General features: G+C 42.9%; 2 protein-coding genes across 2 annotated transcripts in view; both read right to left on the minus strand.

Annotated features, from left to right (window-relative positions):
• The window catches only part of CFDP1 (craniofacial development protein 1), an 82,975-nt gene extending 69,783 nt beyond the window's left edge, over positions 1–13,192 (minus strand). The window contains exons 1-4 of the mRNA XM_080936962.1: positions 13,026–13,192; positions 5,016–5,133; positions 1,487–1,694; positions 6–133 (exon numbers count right to left, since the gene is read on the minus strand). Coding sequence (XP_080793088.1) covers positions 6–133; positions 1,487–1,694; positions 5,016–5,133; positions 13,026–13,089 — 518 coding nt within the window. The 5' untranslated portion in view covers positions 13,090–13,192. The remainder of the gene's footprint in view (positions 1–5; positions 134–1,486; positions 1,695–5,015; positions 5,134–13,025) is intronic.
• A 5,210-nt stretch (positions 13,193–18,402) lies between these two features.
• Positions 18,403–19,454, minus strand: LOC308436102 (phosphatidylinositol N-acetylglucosaminyltransferase subunit C-like; the record flags this gene model as incomplete). Its single annotated transcript, XM_080936895.1, has 1 exon — positions 18,403–19,454. The coding sequence occupies one exon, from the start codon at positions 19,452–19,454 to the stop codon at positions 18,561–18,563; it is 894 nt and encodes a 297-aa protein (XP_080793021.1). The 3' UTR covers positions 18,403–18,560.
• Positions 19,455–19,635: the final 181 nt, after the last annotated feature.

Below are 19,635 nucleotides of genomic sequence, written 5' to 3' on the forward strand. Positions count from 1 at the left end.
CTTACCTTACTTCTTCACCAGCAAAGTCAAACACCTTGGTAATCTTCACCTTTTCTGATTCTTTAGGTTTCTCTAGCTCATCTGCTTTGACCAACGGTTTATTTGAACTAGTCTCTTCAGTCTCCTCTGCCACCTAAAAAAAGTAAGAATCAGGTCTGTGTAGCTCACACTTTTAAGCCCAGCACCCAGGAGGAGGCAGAGACTCAAGGATCTCTGAGTTTGAAGCCAGAGTGGTCTATACAGAGCTCCAGGCTAGCCATGGCTACACAGTGAAACCCTACCTGGAAAAAAAAAAAAAGAAGAAGAAGAAGGAAGGAAGGAAGGAAAAAAGGAAGGAAGAAAGATAGATACCACTTTCACCAAAGTCTAAGACTAAAAGAACTGTCTGAACATGTTGCTTAAGGTTGTTCTCTCAAGTTTCATCTCCAATCAGTTAAACACTATTGGAGGGCCTGGAGAGATTTATAGTTAAGAACACTAACTGTTGTTCCAGAGAACACAGGTTAGATTTCCAAGACCCATAAGGCAGCTCGCTCATAGCCACCTAAAACTCCAGTTCCGAAAGCTCTGATGCCCTCTTCTGGCCATCATGGGTACTACATGTATGTGGTGCATAGACATATAAGAAAATCATCTATACACATTAAAAATAATATAAAATAAAACAGATATGAAGCTGGTAGGATAGATGGCTCAGCAGTTAAGAGTTTTTGTTGAGGGTCTGGTGATGGCTCAGTGGTTAAGAGCACTGACTGCTCTTCCAGAGGTCCTGAGTTCAATTCCCAGCAACCACATGGTGGCCCACAACCATCTGTAATAAGGTCTGATGCCCTCTTCTGGTGTGTCTGAAGACAGTGACAGTGTATTTACATAAATAAAATAAATCTTAAAATTAAAAAAAAAATTTTTAAAAAGGGTTTTCGTTGAGAAACTGAGCTCAGTTTTTTGCACCTCTGTCTGGCAACTCATAACTACCAGTAACTCGAGCCCCAGGGTGAGCTAATGCCTTTGGCCAATGTAGACACCTGTACTGACATGCACAGACTCACATATATGAACAAGTATATACTCTTTTATTTAGTTGTATATGTGTGGGTAAGCCACAAGTACACAGGTGCCTTTGAAGCAGAAAAGGCATCAGATACCCTGGAACTAGAGTTACAGGCTTTTGTGAACTACCTGACTTGGGTGCAAAGAATGAAATTCAGGACCTCTAGAAGAGCAATAAGTGTTCTTATCCACTGAGCCATCTCTCCAGCCCAACAAATAAATTTTCTAAGTTTATAAAGGTCTGCTGGAAATTTACCTGATGAAAACAGCTCATTTTCCCCCCTACTTTTAAGAAATGCTTTGTTTTTCCTTAATGAAGTCACTATAAAAAGACATCTAGTTTGCTTTTTGATTTGAGATTCAAATGTCAAGTCAGCTCCTGGGGAACTAAGGGTGTTTCTGGAGAGGTGTTTATCTCATCAACCTCTAAGCTTACCTTAACCTGTGAACTTGGAGCTGCTTTTGACTTTGGTCCTACATCATTAAGAAAACTGGCCCACAATTCATCTTCCTTCTTCTTCCTTGCATTCTCCGACCCAAGGCCTCCTTCTTGCTCCTCTTCATCGTCTTCACTACTTCTACCTCCGGAGTCTTCCTTGCCATCTTCCTCTTCATCTAACAAGAGGCCACTTTGTTTTCTCTTCCTACTCACCAACAGCCACCCAGAAAAAGGAAGACAAGACAGAATGCAAAGTCATTCACTTCCTTTCCTCAACCCACAGATCACCTTACACACCTCAAAGTTTAAATCTGGAATTACTAGTAACACAGTAAGAGAGATGGAAAAGATAAATTGAGATTGAATGTTGTAGAAATACAATTTCTGTATGTGCATGTGTGTGTTCCTGAGTGCATGTATGTGCAGTATATGCACATTTGCTTGTGGAGGTCAAATCCTGTGGAACTAAGTTCACTGGCACTTGCAAGCCACCATGGAGATGCTGAGAGCTGAACCAGGTCCTCTCCTAGAGCAGTAACTGTTCTTAACTACTAAGCCATTTTTGCAGCCCTGACTAAATTTGTTTTTAAGTAATGTTTATTCAGCAACAATGGTAAAATTTAGAATTATACCACACAGTGGAAAAAGAAAATCCACAAGTTTTCCAATGCTTTCAAATTCTTAGCATGTTACTCTTTGAGACTCAGAAACAATAAATCAATACCCTAGGCATTCTCAGAGGTTTAAATATTATTTCTAACCATCTTCACACTCTATAATTTGAACAGCTGAAATTCTTATTCAAATAGTAAAACACATTGAGCCTAGCAGTAGTTACAAAGTTTAACTATATCCTGTAGAATTATTTAATGAAAATTTAAAATTCAGGTCTCCCAGTAGGTAATAGCCCCTCATGGACTCCTACATGGACACTCCCTGTTAAGAAATTACTTTGCATTGCAGAGCAATTAAAGGATTTACATAACATACAGCGCATACACTTTAACCCCAGTATTCAGGAAAGCAAAATCTTGACTATCTCTGAGGGATGGAGGCCAGCTTGGTCTACACCGTGAGCTCCAGGACAGCCAAGCTCATACTAAAAACAAAACCTAACAGACAAAAAACAACACAAAACAAAACAAAAATTCCCAACAGCTTAAAAGAAATTACCTAAGATTATCTCACTAGATTAATCTTTTCAGAAAAAGAGTTCTACAAATATACGCACTAAATATCTTTAACTTCTAAAGCCACCCCATTTGAAACAGTCTACTGCCTCTAAAATTCACTGTTGCCATTTTCTTCCAAACACTCTAAACAATATAGCACTTTCATGCCAACTTCAAAAGAAATAAAAAGAAAATTTAAACACAGAAAAAGAAAATGGGCCCAAGGCTTATAAACATATAATTATACTATTTCAACTTGTGGACATAATATAGCACTCAGTCACTCAGTATTCACTTTCATTTTTTTCAAAAACTGCCATCTGCTTTTTGTTTCAATGCCCAAGACAGAAACAAGAGCAACAGATGAGTCCTATAGAAGATGTCTTTGTCTGAGTTACAGCCCATCCTAGTTTTCTAATTTGTTGTGGGTCTGTAATTCAGAACCTATTTGGGAATAGGGAGTGATTTTAAAGTTCAACTGAAAAGAAATTAATTGATTAGCCTTAAATCAAACAATTCTACCCCTTTAAATCTGACTTAGAAAATCCTTGTACCGTGGGCTGGAGAGAAGACTCATCATTAAGAGTACTGAGTTCAGTTCCCAGCAACCACATGGTGGCTTATGACTGTTGGGATTCTGTAAACCCCACCCCTCAGTTACCTAGCAACAGCCAGGTATACCCCACCCCTCAATTACCCAGCAGTGGCCAGGTATGCTCCGCCCCAGTGACCTGACACTATAAAAGGAGCTGCTTGACCCCTCCTCTCTCTCTTGGCCTCTCTTGCCCTTGTGCTCTTGCAGCCTTCTTCTTCCCTTTCCCTTCCCCCTCTCTCCCACGTGCTCATGGCTGGCCTCTACTCCTCTACTTCTCTCTCTGCCTCTACCACCCTCTTAACTCTCCCATGACCTGAATAAAGTCTATTCCGTACTATACCATTGTGTGGCTGGTCCCTCAGGGAAGGAATTCGCAACATGGGCCCCCCAGAGGCATCTCCCTTGCCCTTAGGCCTCGCCGCACCTCCATGGGCCATATGCCCCCCACTCTCTTCATCCTTCCCCTAACATTGGTGCCCTGTGACTTTTCCTTTCATTGGTGCCCGTCATCTTTTCCTTACAATGACCATCTGTAATGGGGTCCAATGTCCTTTTCTGGTGTGCATGAAGACAGCGACAATGTATTCAAACATATAATAAACAAATCTTAAAAAAAAAAAAATCCTGCAGCCTTTTCCTGTAGCAAAGATTATACAATCTAATTGTTCATCAGTAAGGGGATGAAGTCAAGTCTCACTATTCATAAAGTGTAACACTATAGTCCCTGAAAGAACGGGGTGTGTCAAATGGACTGCCATGCTACCTTTAAAACAATGCGCTAAGTGAGAATCGCCACAGACAAAATAGGCTTAGGAGTAGCCCAGCCTGGACAGCATAGTGAGACCTGTCTAAGAGTGTGCATGAGCATGACACACAGTGTGCTACCATTTTTACTTCTAAACAAAGAGAACAGGAAATATGTACCCAAACTGAGTATGACAGCATCTAAGGTAACACCTTTTCAGGATAAGACCAGAGGGTGTACCAGCAATGAGGATTTAACCACATGCACATTTTACTTAGTAATTTTTAAAATTAAGGCCTAAAACTTTTTTAAACTGCTTAAAGGCCAAGATTTTAATTTCAGAATATCAACAAATATTTCCCTCATACAGAAAGGGGTTTTAAAACCCGAGCAATAGGGGGCTGGAGAGATGGCTCAGTGGCTAAGAGCAGTGACTGCTCTTCCAGAGGTCCTGAATTCAAATCCCAGCAATTACATGGTGGCTCACAACCATCTGTAATGAGGTCTGATGCTGTCTTCTGGTGTGTCTGAAGACAGCAAGAGGGTCCTTATATGTAATAAACAAACAAACAAACCTTTAAAAAAAATGGTCAGTCTATAATCCCTACAATTCTGAAGGTTGAAGCTGGAGGCTAGCCTAGGCTACACAGTGAGCTCCAGACCAGCCTGTGCTATAGTGTATGCACACACAAATGTTAAGGAAGGGAGGAAGGGAGGGGTGGAGGGAGGGAGGGAGGGAGGGAGGGAAGGAGGGAAGGAGGGAGGGATGACAGGCTGGGTGGTGATGGCATAGGCCTTTAATCCCAGCACTCAGGAGTAAGAGACAGGTGGATGGATCCCTGTGAATTTCAGGGCAACCAGGTCTGCAGAACAAGTAAGTTCTAGGACAACCAGGGCTACACAGAGAAACCTTTCTCAAAATACAACAACAAAACAAACAAAAAGACAGACAGACATCTATGAGAGCACTCTCAGACATAAAGACTTCTCATGAGGTCTGCAGGGCACCATCACCTGGCTGGAATGCTCTGAGCCTTCCTTCTTTTCCCTTTGGTTTTCTCAGTCTGCTCTTCACCATCCACTTCATCTTCCTTCACTAATTCATTGACATCATCTTCACTGTACTCTGCACCTGAAACCACAGAACAGGCTGGTCAGACGATCAGAATGAAGATGTTTCACAAAATATTAAGAACAAAGTCTGAATCAGGTATGGCCTTGCACCTGACTCCATACTCTGAGGTGGATGCAAGAGAATCAGAAGTTCAAACTTGTGCTTGGTTACCAAATGAGGTTGAAGCCAGCCCGGGCTACATGAGACCCTGTCTCAAACAAAACAAAAATCCTAAAACAGCAGCAACAATAAAACAAAACAAAAACTTTGTTCCCCTTTTATGATAAATATTTTTAGCCAGATGTGGTAGCCCACACCTTCAATCCTAGCACTCCAGACACAAAGGCAGGTGGATCTCCATGAGTTTGAGGCCAGCCTGGTTTACAGAATGAGTTCCAGGACAGCCATGGCTTTATAAAGAAACCCTGTCTTGAAAAACAAAACAAAAAAATTGAATATTTCTGTTTATTGAATTATGCAGAACCAATGTCACTATAGTAGCAGTGAACATCGCTGAAATTAAAGTGGTAGTTTTAAAATATGATTTACAATATAAAAGATTTCCTGGATAGGAGAAAAAAAAAAAAAGCTTATTTCAGGCAAGTAAAACAAAAGGTGGAAACAGAATATCCAGCTGTACCAGAAGTCAGGACAGCAGTTAAAGCTACTTAAGCTCAAGGCCAGCCTGGTCTACTGGGCTCCTGGAGAGCCAGAGCTACACAGAGAAACCATGCCTAAAAGAGACAAAACAAAACAAAAACTAAAAAATCAGGGCTGGGCACAGTGGTGCACACCTTTCATTAGCACTCAGGAAGCAGAGGCAGGTGGATCTCTGTGAGTTTGAAGCCAGCCTTGTTTACAGAGAAAGTTCCAGGACAGCCAGAGCTATGTAGAGACACCCTGTCTGAAATGAAACAAAATATCTCAAGGAAAACAGGAAGATCACATGTTATAAATTCCATAATTGAGAAGTACAGAAGGGGGCTGGAGAGACAGATGGCTGGTGCAGGGTTAAGAGCATAGATTGCTCTTTGAGAGGTTCCAAGTTCAATTCCCAGGACCTGCCCAGGCTCAAAGCCACATGTAACTTCAGATCCAGAGAAATCCAACTCCTCTGGCCCATGTAGGTGCCTACACTCCTGTGAACACACCCAAACCCAGACAGAAAAACACAGAAACACACCACTCCTCTAGCCCATGTAGGTACTGACACTCCTGTGAACACACTCAAACCCAAACAGAGAAACACAGAAACACACCACAAATTCTAAAACAGAAAGTAAAAATTCCAGTTATATCAAGCTGTCAGCTGATAACAAATTATAAAAGTGACTATATGGATCATATTTATTTTTCAAACTTATTATTTGTTGACTAAAGTCAACATTGCTGGCATTTGGACACATCACAAAGCTCTAGGTGTGGACTGGAGACATGGGCTCAGTGGTTAAGAGCACTGACTGCTCTTCCAGAGGTTCTGAGTTCAATTCCCAGCAACCCAACCACATGGTGGCTCACAACCATCTGTAATGGGATCTGATGCCCTCTTCTGGTGTGTCTGAAGAGAGCTACTGTGTACTCAAATATAAAATAAATAAATCTTTAAAAAAAAAAAAAAAACTCAAAGCTCTAGATGTAGCAGCATATGCATGATACTTCTTTTAAAAAAAACTTTAAAATGTATGTGTTTATGTGAGTGGGTAGGGTTATGTATGTGCATATGTGGGTGCAGATACTTGTGGAATACAGAGCTGGAGATACAGGTGATTGCTAGCTATCACAAGTGGATGCTGGGAACCAAACTTGGGTCCACCACAAGAACATCTCACTTTCCTAAACTCTGAGCCATCTCTCCAAACTCAGAGTAGATAGACTTCTTAAGTTTTGACAGACAAATATTTGGTTCATCTTGGAATCTGTCTTAACTGGGGTTTCTACTGCTGTGATAAAACACCATGACCAAAAGCACCTTGAAGAGAAAAGGGCTTATTTCATTTTACAGTCCATCATGAAGGAAATCAGGGCAGGAACCTGGGTTCAAGAACCATTGCAGAGGCCATGAGAAAATGCTTTTATGACCTGCTCCCACAGCTTGCTCAGCCTGCTGCCTTACAGCCAGTCCAGGAGTAGCACCATCCACATCAACCACGTCATCAAAGTGCACAGGCTTGCCAACAATCCAGTCTGCTGGGGGCATTTTCTAGTTGAGGTTCCCACTTCCCAAATGACTGACTTGTGTCAAGTTGACATAAAACCAGCTAGCAAGGAAGTATGATGGAATGGGGCTAAGAGTACCGTCCTTCACAGAGAACAAATGAAGAGAACTCCATGCATTAGAACAAAAAGCCACGTAAAAACAAAAATGCACGCTCCAAGCTACACATTTTCTTTCTGTTTGCCTTCTTTCCAAGAGTATTTCTGTTTGGGTTCAGTCTTGTTTTTGAAACAGTCACGTACCCCAGGCTGGCCTCAAACTTACAACGCAGCTAAGACTGGACTTGAACTTCTGATCTTCCCACCTCTATCTCCCAAATGACAAGATTACAGTGTTACATCCAGGAGCCAAGTAACACTGCCCACAGCTTCTTCACAACAGAATCTTCTTAGCTACCAATGGGTCTTATTAAACTAAAATAACATCATTCCATGATGTGATGCAGGCAGGGATCCTCAGGTTCTCTCTCCCACACCACCATTCCCACCTCCACTGTCCACGGTTTAGCTCTCTCCCTCATCTCCTCCTTCCACCACAGAATGGTGTTCAGAGGACGGCCTATAAACATTCTTCAATGCCTCTCTGCAGTCATGAGAGGAAGGTTCTCTCTCCACACCTTTCTCACCTAGTTGCTGTGGTATCCATTGTTATGCCTATGGCTGATGTAAAGCTGCCAGTTCAAAGCTTACAGGGTGTATACGGAGCAGGAGGAAAGCGTGAAAGGAGCCCTGGGGGGCACATGCTGCTTGGCCCTCTCCAGCTGCTGCTCACCTCCCAGAGGCAAGGTCCTGTGAGGAAACTCTACAGGGAGACACCCAAGTAAAGCCTGCTTGGCTAGCTCTTCTTTCGTTCTCTTTTTCTTTCTTCCTTTCACCAGGGTCTCACTAAGCACCTCACATTCATCTCTGAGCCTGTCTGTCTGCCTGCTTCTACCTCCCAAATGCTGGGATCAGAGACGTGTTAGTACACCTAGCCCTCAGCTACTATCCAGACTGGTGGCCCTGGACTATTTGCTTATGCTTTCTGATCCTCAGCCTTTTCATCTGTAAAATGGACAGTACAAAAGCACACACTCTGAAACACTGTGTGAGTTAGGAATGAGTTATCACTGAAGTGTTTTAAAGGTATGTTCACAAAAAGGGCATTCGTAAATGGAAAGTAAGCTAACCTCTTACTGAGGTAAATCACTGAGGTCCTTCTCTGAGCTTCCTTATGACTGAGAGCAGAGAGCTAGAGATGACTGTACCTTCTCATCATTCCTACTCAACGATATCATAGAAGTATCAAGTACATGTCACACAAAAGAAACATAAGAGTATCACAAAAAAATTCAGCCTTGACATCATTATCTACCTCGAGAATCCTGTGGCATCTACAAAGCCCCCCAGAACTGATATTATGGGTTTAACAAGTTTGAAAAATAAAATACTTTAGCATGCCAAAATATTGTATTCTCATGTTCTAGCAACCAATAAGCAATTGGAAATAAAAGGCCTACGTAGATATGACACCACCTTCAGACTGGTAGAGAAGATTGTTACGTTATCAATTCTCCCCAAACTGACCTACAGGTTCAGTACAATGTCCAACAAAATCCATACAAGCATCTGTGGAGTGATGGGGGCTACATGAACCATAAGAGAACCTGTCTGGGAAGAGACAAAGTGCCGGAAGAAGGGGACAATAACTATGACAGTATGGAAGGTCTAACACATAATAACTAAGATTCCAGAGAAACAAAACAAAAAAATTCTGGGGAGAAGCAGGCTCACTGATGGCAAAGTCATGCCACAGTCTCTGAGGATGGTGGTGACAGTGATCTATAGCATCAGGAAAATGAGAGCAAAAAAAAAGATTCCTTCTGAAACAAACAGATCCACTGGGGATCAAACCTAAGATACTGCTCATTCCATACAAGCCCTCTATCTCTGAGCTGCATCTCCACCCCACAAGACAGACTTGCTGGCAACAAGCAATTGAAGCAACACTGTTAAAATTCTTATGGAAAATTGCTTCCAACCTAGAATTCTATTATCTACCAACATCAAACAGGCCTGAAGTAACTTTTAGACATTCCAGGTCTTGGAATAATGTTTCTACCATGCATCCTTCCTCAGGAAGCCACTACATATTCTCTTCTCATTTTGGTGGAACAAAGCAAAAAACAAGACCATGTACAGTGAATACAAGGAAATCTGAGGCTGGCAAGGTAGCACATACCTAGAATCATTGCATACATAGAGGGAGAATCAGGAACTCAAAGTTACACCAGTTACATATGGACTTCAAGGCCAGCCTGGCATAAATGACATCCTTTGAGAGAGAGAGGGAGAAACAGACAGGTCACCAGACAAAGAGAGACAGAGACAAACACAGAGAGACAGAGAGAGAACATGAAAATACAGAAAAGGAATAAAAAAGACCCAAAAGAGTAATAATAATGCTAAAAGACCCAAGAATTAAGATTCCAAAAGGCAGAGAAAAACCATACCAAAAAGATCAACTTCCAAAAAATGGAGACAAAAACCCAAATATGCTAGAAGATGATTTTGGCAATTTTGAAAACCTAGAATCAAATTAATGGTTTAATTAACTAATTAATTAAGCACACAGGCAGCTAAATTAAAACAGGGAACAGCAAGATGGCACAGAGGATATAAGCACTGCCACCAAGCCTGACAATGGAGCTCTATCGCTGAAAGCCACAGGGTAGAAGAGAACCAATTCCTCCATGTTGTCCTCTAACTCCAACATGTGCACTTCGTCTCTCTCTCTCTCTCACACACACACACACACACACTCCCCCCCACACTCTCCTTGTAAGACAAACCAGTCGTTAATACCAAAGAAAGGTAGCCCAGTTAAAGCAATCACAGACTATCACATGGCTCAGCTATGAACAGGGTGTCCATACAATCAGCAAAAAAGATAAACATGGATTACTTATCTAACCAAAACAGGTACAATGGCAGGTTGGAGAATCGAAGAGGGCCTAAAGGTTGAAGAATGGATGGTGGAAACAGGATAATGATCCCTGGGTGCTAAATGAGACTCCTCTGTGTGAATAAAGTCTAGGGAAACTAGCAAAGCCAGACTACAAAAGGAAAAAGCAGTCTCCTTAAACGGACTGAAATATCTGACATGACGTTCAACAAGCATACATGCAGGCAAAATACTCATGCACATAAAATCCAATTTAAATCTTGGCAGAAGGATACTGAAGAGATGGTTTAGCAGTTAAGAGCCCCTGCTACTCTTGCAGAAAAGACTGGAATTCCATTGCAGTGCCCATGACAAACACCTGTAACTCCACATGTAACTGATGTAACTGCAGAGGATCTGACATTCTCTTCTGGCTTCCTCAGGAACACACACACACACACACACACACACCACAGGCACATACATATGAAGACATATACATGAAATTTAAAAAGTTCTTCCTACACACTCCACACCCTGTGGTACCCATGTGCATGCCTTCCTGTGGTGCCAGAAACCAACATAGACTGTCAATCGGAAGAAAGCTGTCCACAGGTCTCTCATTGGGCTGGAGCTCACAGAATAGCCTAGAATGGCCTGCAGAAGGGCATCCTCCTGTCTCTTCCCAGCTCTGTCAGTATCATGTAGGTGGTGAGCAGTTACAGCAGGCATTTTTACCACACGACCCTGTAAGTTGAATTCAGGCCTCCATGCTTGCAAGGCAAACCTTTTGCTAACTGAAGCAACTCTCCAGACTCACTTCCTCTCCCAGGACAGGGCCTGGAATTCACAATGTTGAGCAGACTATTTTCACACTTACAGCAATCCTCCCGCCTCAGAACTCACCAAGTTTCTGGGTTACAGGCTTATACTACCATACCTTGCACAACATCAATAAGAATGACTAAGGGGTGTATGCATGTGAGTATGTCTGAAGGAAGACGTGGGCATCTTGTTCTAGGGTCTCAGACTTCCTAATGTTGTGACCCTTTAGTAAAGATCCTCAGGTTGTGGTGACCCCCAGCCATAAAATTTTGTTGCTAACTTAATTTTGCTACTGTTATGAGTTGTAATATAAGCATCTGTATCTTCTGATGGTCTTGGGCCACCCCTGAGAGATAACTTTCTATACCTTATTTTTTGATACAGTGTTTTTCACTGAACAGAAACTCACTAAGCCAGAGAGATGCCAGGATTGTGCCTGTCAACACTCAAAATGCCACAGTTAGAGGCACCCACAAGATACCTCCAGCTTTTACCTGGGTGGTGGGCATCTGAACTCAGGATCTTATGATGCAGAGCTAGCTTCTCATCCACAACCCCTAGAGCTGCTTTTCACCTGAAACGCCACTGGAATAAATATCTTTTAGGGAATGCTTAAGCCAGGTTGAGGTACAAGATGAGGAGGTTGTATGTTTGGGTATTAAGAGACATTGGGGGGCTGGAGAGATGGATCAGCGGTTAAGAGCACTGACTGCTCTTCTAGAGGTCCTGAGTTCAATTCCCAGCAACCACATGGTGGCTCACAACCATCCATAATGGGATCTGATGCCCTCTTCTGGTGTGTCTGAAGACAGCTACAGTGTATTCATATAAAATAAAAAAATAAAATAAAATAAAAAGAGAGAGAGACATTGGGCTGGAGTGCTGGCACAGAGGTTAAGAACAATGGCAGCTTTTTCAGAGAGCCACTTTCAATTCCTAGCCCCCCATTCACCAGTCCACAATCATCTATAATTCAACTTCCAGGGGACCCAACGCCCTTTTCTAGGCTCTGAAGACACCAGGTATACACAAAATGTACAGATTGATGTGCATTCAGGCAAAACACCCATACAAGTAGAGTAAATAAAATGAATGAAAATTTAAAGACATTTGTCTGGATCTCGCATAAGCTGGATTCTTAGTGTGCTCCTCTACCCCACCTTCCTTTCTACCCTAAGAAAAGGAGACAGCTAAGCCATTAAGAGTGTGGGCCTCACTTCCAAAGGATCTGACTTTGGTTTCGGAGTTGGGCCGCTCACAACTGAGTGTGCCTCCATTAACTGGGAAGCCAACACCCACCTCTGTCCTCTCTGGCCACCAGAACACACAGCCATAGACACACAAATAAAAATAATAAGGGGCTGGCGAAATGGCTCAGCTCTACAACCACCTGTAACTCCAGTCCCAGAAGACCTAGGCATGCACATAATGTACGGAGACATACATTCAGAAAAAGCACTGATATACACGATATGAAATGAATCTTTCCAAGTAAAACTTTTTTTTTTTTAAGAGCGCAATGGGTAGCTATTGCAAAGAGACAAAACACATGATCACATGAACTTTCTAACAAGCCGATCCCTTCTGAACCTAGAGGCGGACAATTCAGTCTCGGACGTGGAGGAAGCTGGCAATCCCCTTAAAACAACCTCCAATGTCCGGGTCCGCTTCCAGAACGCTTCAGAGAGATACAGTAAGCTCAGCCTGCCAGCTTCACGCGTTTGTTCCCGCGCCCCGAGGGGGGCGGCGGCCCAGGAGAGCAGCTGGGCAGAACCGACACACGCGTGTTCCAGGACGCCTGGGGGCCAGGGTCCTGAGGACCGGAACTCCGGAGCCCACGCGGGGGCCTCGCAGCTACGAGGCCCACGCCCTGGAGACCAGGAGAGTCTCGAGTGAGGCGTGAAGCGTGGGAACCACCCTCCTTTCGCCTCAGGGCGAAATCGCTCACCCGACGGCACGTAGTCCTCATCCTCGTCCGATGTGGAGAAGTCTTCGGAGTCGAATTCCTCCATACTGCTGTCACTTGGGGCCTGCTACCCACACGACTGCGGCCACGGCCCCAAAATAGCGAAGCTCTAGGGCGAGACCATAGAGGTACAGGACCAGCAGCTAGGGCCGCCCTAGAGGCGAGCGCACATGCGCAGACAGTGCCACATGGTCAAAAACGACACTTCCGGCTGGTGCGGTTGGTCATTCTATACCCTCCGGGCCCTTGTGGGATAGCGGACCCTCCCAGAAGCGATGCATGCTGGGGCTTGTAGTTTTCAATGCTACCTTGCCTTCTTGATGGAGAATCGTTTATCTACGGAAATAGTTTTTATTCTTGTCTTTTTATTTTCAAATTTGCCTACTCGATTTTTTTGTAAGTCTAAAATCAATTATTAAAATGTTACTCCCGGACATGCACAGTGATTAAAAACTGAGAGTCGAAGAGATGCTAAAGTTCGCAGCAACTTTTAAGCAAGGCTGAGGCTCCGCCTTCTCGACTCAACTTTCTCGCTAGAATCCAATCCTTTAATGCAGTTTAGTGCCTTTTTCCCTACAATTTTTTTTTTCTGGGTGACTTTGCTGTCTAAAATGATTCTCAAGAATACTACTGAAACTCTGTCTAATATTCTAAACGCAAGAAAGTTGCGACATGCCTTCCTGAGAAAATCTGTCTGTAAGCTACATTCAGGCCTGAGTAACAAGTACTGTTGGCAGTAAATCCAACGTTAATGAATCAACAATCCGGTAATCACCTAAAAGAGAAAAGGAAATCCACTTATCCGTGAGGGAAGCCTCTGCACAAAGTGCTAAACTAACACCTATAATGCATAATGAAACAACGGAAAGATGGGTGGAAACGCAGTTAAAGTTGTGAGTTTGGGAGGATTAGAAAGACGGCCCAAAGGTTAACAGTACTTGTCGCTTTTGCAGCAAAACTAGGTTCGATTCCTAGCATCCCCAACATGGTGGTTCATTACAGCCCTGGTTCTGACCTCAGTGGGCACCAGGTATGATGTGCTTAGTACACTTACATACACCCATGCAGGCACTTACACATAAAATAAACAAAATTTTGAGAACTTTGTGGATTCATGAGATGGCCTGTCAAAACCATAAGCTGAAACTTGAAGCCAAAGAATTTTCATTTTTATACCTCAAACGCTAGCTTTCTCAACCAGCACCTTGATCAAGGTATATAATTACAGCTTTCAAGGCATCTGATACAAGAAAGCTTTACACTAAGCTTGAGAAGGATTTGTTTCTTTCTTGTTTTTTTCAAGACAAAGGTTTCTTTGCGTAGCACTGGACTGTCCTAGAACTCTCTCTGTAGACCAAGGTTTGCCTCAGACTCACAGAGATAAACCAGTCGCTGCCTCCTGAGTGCTGAGATTAAAGTCGCGCTACACCACGCCCAGCTCAATTAGGAGGATTTTTTAAGGCCAACAAGAAAACCACCAGGATGAACTACTGAAGGTCCCTCACTAAAAGCAAAGTCATGGGTTACACTGGCATTGCTTGGGATGCTATTAAGCCAACTCTATCAATACCTATTGGAAGCGTGTTTGGCCAGACTGTAGAAGCCTTTGATGTTACCTCAAAACAAACCAAAACAAAACAAAAACCTTTGATGAAAATATAGTGCATACTGTACTGAGAATAATCGAATGGAGCACATGAAGCAGGAAGATGCAGAGGCAAGCTTAGGGAAATCAGCAGGACCACCAATGCTCTGGATGAGTTGGTAAAACGTGGAAGCTGGCCATGAGGATGGAATGGGAATCAGCCTAAGAGCTCACAGCCGCCAAAATATCAGCATGGAATACTGTCTAAAGGAGGGCGGCATAAACGAATGTGACCCAGCGTTCGACTGTGGCCTCAAATTTAAGCACGTCACCTCCTCTGCATTTGGCTCTTACAATGAGATGCTTAACAGAATGAGACAGGAAGCCCAGTATGGTGGCACATGATTTTAAGTCCAGCATTCAAGTGGCAGAGACAGGTGGATGATCTCTGTGAGTTCGAGGCCAGCCTGATCTCCATACAGTGTTCGAGGTCCGTCATCACTGCATATATAGTGATACTTTTTTTTTTTTTTTTTTTTTTTGAGACAGGGTCTCTCTGTGTATCCCTGACTGTCCTGGAACTCACTGTGTAGAACAGGCTAGCCTCGAACTCAAAAGATCTGCTTGCCTCTGCCTCCTGAGTACTGGGATTAAAGACTTGGGTTTGTGCCTCCACCTCCCAACTGTGATACTCAATTTTTAAAAAATAAATTAAAAAAGAAAAGAAAAGAAAAGGTAAAGGAATGAGGCAGGAAGCAAAGTAGAAAACGATGTAAAATTTTCAGGCCGGACTGGGAGGGAGGGGAAAGTATGCACGTCATCACGTCATCACGTCATCAAGCCATGAGACCCAACCGCCTAGGGTGGAACTGCCGGATTCTGACTGTCCGGCTTTTCCTCTCTCTTGAATAAGCTCCACCTAGTTGTTCCTTGGTTTTCAGGAAGCAAGCCAAAGTTGAACGGGTTAGCCACAATGGGCTAGCTAGCTCACTGCATCCTGCAGTACCGCCAAGCAGCAAGTTTTTTGTTTTTTTTTTTTTTTTTTTTTAAACTTTTGGTTCTTGTTTTACTCTTTATTCTCCTTTTTAAAAAATATTTATCTATTTTATGTATATGAGTACACCGTAGCTGTCTTCAGAAGAGGGCACTGAATCCCATTACAGGTGGTTGTGAACCACCATGTGGTCGGTGGGAATTGAACTCGGGACCTTTGGAAGAGCAGCCAGTGCTCTTTAACTATTGAGCCAGCAAATAGCGAGCTTTTAATGTTTTTATATATAAAGTTTTAAATGCTTACTCTTTTGATTTTTTTCAGAGTTCCTTTGCGCATGTAACTGTGTTCGCTGAGAACTAAACAGTATGTCATGCTTTATATACTATTTCTCATACCACATGACTGACTGAAAAATACAGCTGCAGGACAGAAAAGTTGTTGGGAGTAAAATGCATGTTCTAGAAAGCGCCCTCTATTTATAATACAAAGCATCTGAACAAAACCTGACATGTCTGTGTGTTGATCCCACCAAGTGACCAGAGACTCACAGGGACCTGACCCAAGGGCATTCAGTATTTGCTAATTCAGCATCAGACAGCCTTTTATAACATAGCTATTGTAACTTCAAACTACCGTGTTGTAGACTACACACAAACACATTAATCTTTCCTTCAGGTGAATCCATAAAACTGTATATAAACTACCATTTTTCAGCTTAAAATAACCTCATGATCCACTATGAGAAACAATGACCAGAGACAAACTCAGGCAAGCCATTGAGGGTTATTGGCTACTTGTGTGAAGAAGCATGTGTTTTCCAGCCCTAAGTTGCCTCTTATGATGCTCTTGACTACAGAGTCTGGATCACCCACTTCTAGAACCATTTAAAGGCATAGCTGTGACTGAAGGGCAATCTGGTACCAGCACACTCTTAAAGAAAATGGGTTTATAGAGAGATACAATCTACACATCAAAACTTTTCTCACTGTGTTTGTGTAGTCCCTACCCCATCAGTGTTAGAACGTTTTCCCCGTTAGCATTCATTCCTCTTTCCGCCCAATCACCAGTATCTGTGGATTTGTATGTTCTGGACATTTTATGTAAACAGAATCACACGGTGGGTGGGCTGTTGTGATTGACTTTTTATACCTTAGCATGGCAATTCCCAAAGTGGAATTGTGCCCTCTAGAATAATACTTTACCTTTGGGGGAACTTTCCAGGCTTTTGTCTAAGGGGCTTCCCTACACATAACAGCAGCAGCAGCAGCATATGAGACACCCTTTATCCACATCCTTGTCAACACCCTATGCTGTCTTTGTAGATTATCCTGAAGCTGTTTGTATTTTATTGTTAATTCCACTTCCCCAAGAAGGACTGCTCAGTCACATACTCAGGAGGTGACTTCATCGAACCTTCTCATTTTAATTAGTAAAATAAAGGAAAGCCAGTGACTGGGCAGGGCGAGGGAGGTAGAGAGGAGAGAGGGGGAAGAGGATGGATGGTGGAGGTTGTGGCAACATGGAGGTTCCCAAGGACCAGCTGGACCCAGGTGGCGTTAAATAGCTATGAACATTAAGGCTCTTATAGATCTAATATCATATAAAAAGTCAGTTTGTATCTTTGTCTATTTGATGTAATCTCATTGTTTAGAGAGTTTGTGGATTGAGACTTGAATATATAAACCTGAATGAAAGGCTATCGGGCTGTAGAGTTGTGTTTATGTGGGGTTTTGGGGTAGAGAAACACCCCAGGACAGAGGAAGAGAACAAGCAGTAGAAAACCTACAGGGGAGGGAGTTGCTCAGACAAGTTGGGCTGTGGTGGAGACTCAGATGGGAATGGGGGGTTGGGAAGGGGAGGTGTAAAGGGCTCCATTTCAGGATCAGGCCTGAGGGGTAAGAACTCAGGGCTGGTAAAGAGATAAACCATTTTTTATATTTTTTAATATTTACTGCAACATGTCTTTATAGACTATAATATGGCATCTTGGAATACTCCTGATTTGTATTTCTTTGATGACAGAAGATGTTAAATATCATGTCCCTATTGGTCATTGTATATGTTCTTTAAAAAAATAAGCATTTTTTGTCAGGTGTTGTAACACATGCCTCTAACCCCAGCACAGCTGATGATCTCTGAGAGTTCAAGGCCAGCCTGGTTTGCATAGTGAGACCTTCTCTTATACATGCACAAAGTCTCCTCAGAGTCTTTGCCTGTTTTACAACTTTTTTTTTTTTTTACAGTGTAAGTACTTTCTGTATTCTGTCTGTTCCCTGTATCTCTGCGTAGGAAATACTTCCTCCAATCTTCTGAGGCCTCTTTGCACTTTTAAGGTTGTATTTATTTATGTATATAAGTCCACTGTAGCTGTCTTCAGATCCGAAGAGGGCATCGGATCCCATCACAGATAGTTGTGAGCCACAATGTGGTTGCTGGGAATCGAACTCAGGACCACTGGAAGAGTGGGCAGTGCTCTTTGCACTTCTTGATAATTCCTTTTGAACATGAATTTTTTTATTTTGATTAAGTCTATCTATTATATTCTACCTAAGAAAACCATCTAAGCCATGAACATGACTCTACCTTGTATCCTTCCAGGATCAGTTTTCAGTCTTATATTTAGGCCTATGGTTTCTTGAAACAGACATTTCTTTTTTTTTTTTTTTTGGATGTTACTTTTTTAATAAGCAGAACCCACATTACATCATTTGTTACAGGGAATAAAGGACAATAGCTCATAACAAGAAAGCTTTTTCAGTCACAAAATAACCAAAGGACAAACACCTTCCCCTAAACCTTTAGTTAAACTCATTCTTCTAATCTCAGCTCTACTACCCAGATCAGCCTGCTGCTTTGAGACTGGATTCCTGCCTTTAAATGCTACACTGGTTAGGTTCTAAGTCTTTTAACTTGTCTTAATGAAATGACGGCCCCTAGCTTAGCTAAGGAACCTAGACAAGTCTTCCTTGATTTCAGCTTCATCCCAAGGCCCATGAATATTTTCCTTAAAGAGCTGCAGGTGAATGAGGTAGTACGGGCAGAGACATGAAATGGAAAAGAGCAAAAGAGCAAAGAGTATGGCTCCCACACCACTAATGGACAAAAGACCTCCAAATGCTGAAAAGGCAAAAAGCAGAGTGACCCCTACATAGCTCCGCGGAGTATATGCCTTCAGTTTTTTCTGTAACATGGGCCACAGTGCAAAGATCTGGATGGCAAATGTCACCATAATGAAGGCATGTAGTGACCGTGGGAGGCGTGAGGCCAGGCAAACAGAAGCAAAGATGGCCATGTTCAAGGACAGTGTGCTGGATACGATAGCAGCATTGGCCCCGTAGTCAAAGAAGATAAGATGGCCCAACAGCATAAAAACTGACATGGCGTAGATGGTGTCTGTACTGACAGACTCGGTCAGGGTCTTCAGCACCGGTGAAAAACCGTAAGTGAAAGTAATGAAGACCAGGGTACTCTTCAGGTCGGCCCATCGGGTCCACCCACTCTTCTTCCTTCCAATACCTCCATCAATAAGATCAAATAGCACATACCCAACCAAGGAAGATGCCAGCCCAGTCCCAAAAAGCCACTGGGGAGCCAGAAGACCCTCATCCATGTACCACCAAATGACTACAAAAACGCAGACACTGCAGAGCTGCTGTATCACCACACTGGACTCAAACACCACAGCCCAGTATTGGTATTTCCGGGCATAGATGTTTTTCCGGAGTTCTTCCAGGAACCTTTGGTCAACATAGTTATCAGGGAATGGCTGCCGCTCATATAAAACCTTCTGCCACTTGACTTCTGAGGTGTCCTTTACATGTTGAGCACACATTATCTCATCCTCCCCTGGAAGCCAGGCGGGCTCAGTCTCCCTCAAAGACGACCATGAGATTCTGGTTCTTGATAAAGTTGTAGATTAAGACCTCTCTGGAAATGCCATGCTGATACCCTACAGAACTTTCCTTGTTTACAAAGGCTGTAGTCCAGGCTAAGCCTGTAATAGATGAGTTTGT

The sequence above is a fragment of the Micromys minutus genome (genome assembly GCF_963924665.1).
Source record: "Micromys minutus genome assembly, chromosome: 24".
Taxonomy (NCBI): Eukaryota; Metazoa; Chordata; class Mammalia; order Rodentia; family Muridae; genus Micromys; species Micromys minutus.